Source organism: Echinococcus granulosus, assembly GCF_000524195.1.
Source record: "Echinococcus granulosus chromosome Unknown EG_S00059, whole genome shotgun sequence".
In the NCBI taxonomy this organism is placed as follows: Eukaryota; Metazoa; Platyhelminthes; class Cestoda; order Cyclophyllidea; family Taeniidae; genus Echinococcus; species Echinococcus granulosus.
Window position 1 is genome coordinate 243804 of NW_020170439.1, and position 2369 is coordinate 246172.

General features: G+C 37.8%; 1 protein-coding gene across 1 annotated transcript; it reads left to right on the top strand. All coding sequences in view use genetic code 11, as the record gives it.

Annotated features, from left to right (window-relative positions):
• Nucleotides 1-17: 17 nt before the first annotated feature.
• On the top strand, nt 18-554 carry EGR_06561 (G-protein coupled receptor; the record flags this gene model as incomplete). The annotated part of the gene is made up of 1 exon (XM_024495810.1): nt 18-554. The coding sequence occupies one exon, from the start codon at nt 18-20 to the stop codon at nt 552-554; it is 537 nt and encodes a 178-aa protein (XP_024349770.1).
• Nucleotides 555-2369: the final 1815 nt, after the last annotated feature.

A 2369-nucleotide genomic window follows, 5' to 3' on the forward strand; every position in this document is an offset into this window, starting at 1 on the left:
GGTCCAGTCGAGCCAAAATGGCCTACGATTTGACTCTGATCATCACCATCTACTTCATTCCTCTGATAGTCATTTGTCTAAGTCATCATATAGTTACCCAACAACTGCGTCGTTCTCATCAAATGCTTAGTCTCATGGGACATGCAATCAGCGCAAAGTGGAGACGTCGCCGTCAACGCCTCATTCGTCTATGCGTGCTAATGACGACCCTCTTCGTGCTGTCCTGGTTTCCCAATCACCTCTGCAATATCCTCACCAAAATTTTTGACGTTCGTGGAGATACTGCGGAGACTCTACAAGATTACGCCCTTTGTCTGGGCATCTCTAACACTGTCAGTGAGCCTCTACTTCTCATAATAACTTGTTCGGCTTATCAACGCTTTATTCGACGTCTACTTGCACGTTGGAGTTTGGTGAAATCGACCACAGATGCTGTGGAACCCATTGTCTCTTCCAGCATTGGTGTACCGGTCCTTCCCACCCCTGTTCCTCAACTGACCAATGAGGGTAAGAGTGAGTCGCAGGTGGAGCCCCCGGTGCAAAATGAAACTTAAATGTTTCAGACGAGGTGAAATCAACCTCGAGAGGAATTGTGTTAAATGTAAATATGGAGTATTTTGTTACCATAACATTAAATAGTGCATTAATCTTTTTCATTGACCTAAATGAATGCGTTTGATGAATTTTTGGGAACCTGAATACATGTGTCAAGGTAAACAAGTAGAATTTCTTTAGAGATACGTTGCTTGAAAAAAGTAAACGTTTTGATGAAAGGACCAAAGTTGTGGTAGAATACGATGAAATTATTTAAACCTTCAGTCCGCACTTTCCTAATTATAGTTCTGGTGCCTTGTTGACGAAGCATGTTAACACTGTAATTAATAATTGGGTGGAACACAGTGAAACCGCTAATGAGAGATAGCATTAGGGAAAAACAGCTAAAAGGGGATGTTTTAACTGAAAAGTACAGATAAGAAGTCGACGAGCACAATAAAAGTCTCTAAAACATGGGTTACGAATTCTTTTATCGCTAAATTTTGTCATCTAAATATAGAGTTCGTTTTAGAACAGGTCAATAGGAAGAGGGGAAAATGGCAGCCACCTATAAATTATTCGATTTGAGATCTCTAAGACAAACCCAACAACAACTAAATTGGCTATTTGGCTATTTAAGCTAAAAATAGACGCATAATTATTAAAATTTTTATGAAGTCCATTCCTAATGACTGTTTAGATCAAAGGTCAGATGTATGTGTAACTTTACATCATACTATTCAGGCAAAATAAAAGAGATCAGGAAATGCTTCCGACATGGTTCATTGTTTTTCCCGCAGTAAAAGCACTGGAGTAATGGAGGTGATTTTGCATACCAGCGCCTAAAATTCGCTGCCAAATGAAAAGTAAAGTCGATTAATTAATTTGACCAAAGAAGTAGAGGACAAAAAATCAACCACCGGTTGTGGTATAAAAGATATATGGTTTAAAAGAAAAAGAATCATGGCAAATTCATCTGGCGCCTTCCAACAGCTGAGTTACAAAGTAAGCACGGCTTTTAGAATTATCTAATCAAAGGAGAGTGACTTTACTTCTGGAAAAGTATTTATCTCGGAGGGAAGAATAGCTACGAGTTGACTCGACGTTTGGAATGTGCGAGAACTTTTCCGATTGACTCAATGGCACAAATGACTTGTGAGAGGCAACTACGCTTCCTTATCTATCAAAACTGATTTTTGAAAGTGACGGCACAATTCTGAACACTTTTCACATCAGTCGTGGATTTAGATGTAAAAAGAGGATAAAGAAAAGGACATTGCAAAGTCTTTGTAAGAAAAATACTCCCTACTTAAATATCCATTTAAAAACAATTTGATCCACTTTAAATTTTAGAGAAAACTTTTAATTATGCAGCAAAGTTTTCAGCTTTTTTAAAAAAAGGAGGCAGCTGACTTATCAATCTCTATATGAATCCAAAACCAAGCACCCTACTTTAGGTTAGGGCAATTATTCAATGTTCTTTGCCTCAATTAAAAAGGAAACACCCTAAGTTTTTTAATGCGTGCTGCTAGAGTGGTTCTCAAATGACTTTTATCTATCGTTTTCTAGCTTTAAGTAATTTGTTTGAGAAGAAACGCTTGGAGTAGCTTAATCTGAAATAAAATAAAATGGCATTAAATAGGGTGAGATGGAGCTCCTGTTGTAAATTACACCAGCCGCGTGTTTGTTTAAAGTTCTTGCATGCTGTGTAGTTTACCAAATATTTGTTGCCTACAGATTTTTCTCTCCCATGTCTGATATTTTAAGGTAAGAGCAAGAGAATCAAGGAACTTTTAAGATGTAAAGCATGTAGATGTAATGGGAACGAAGGTACA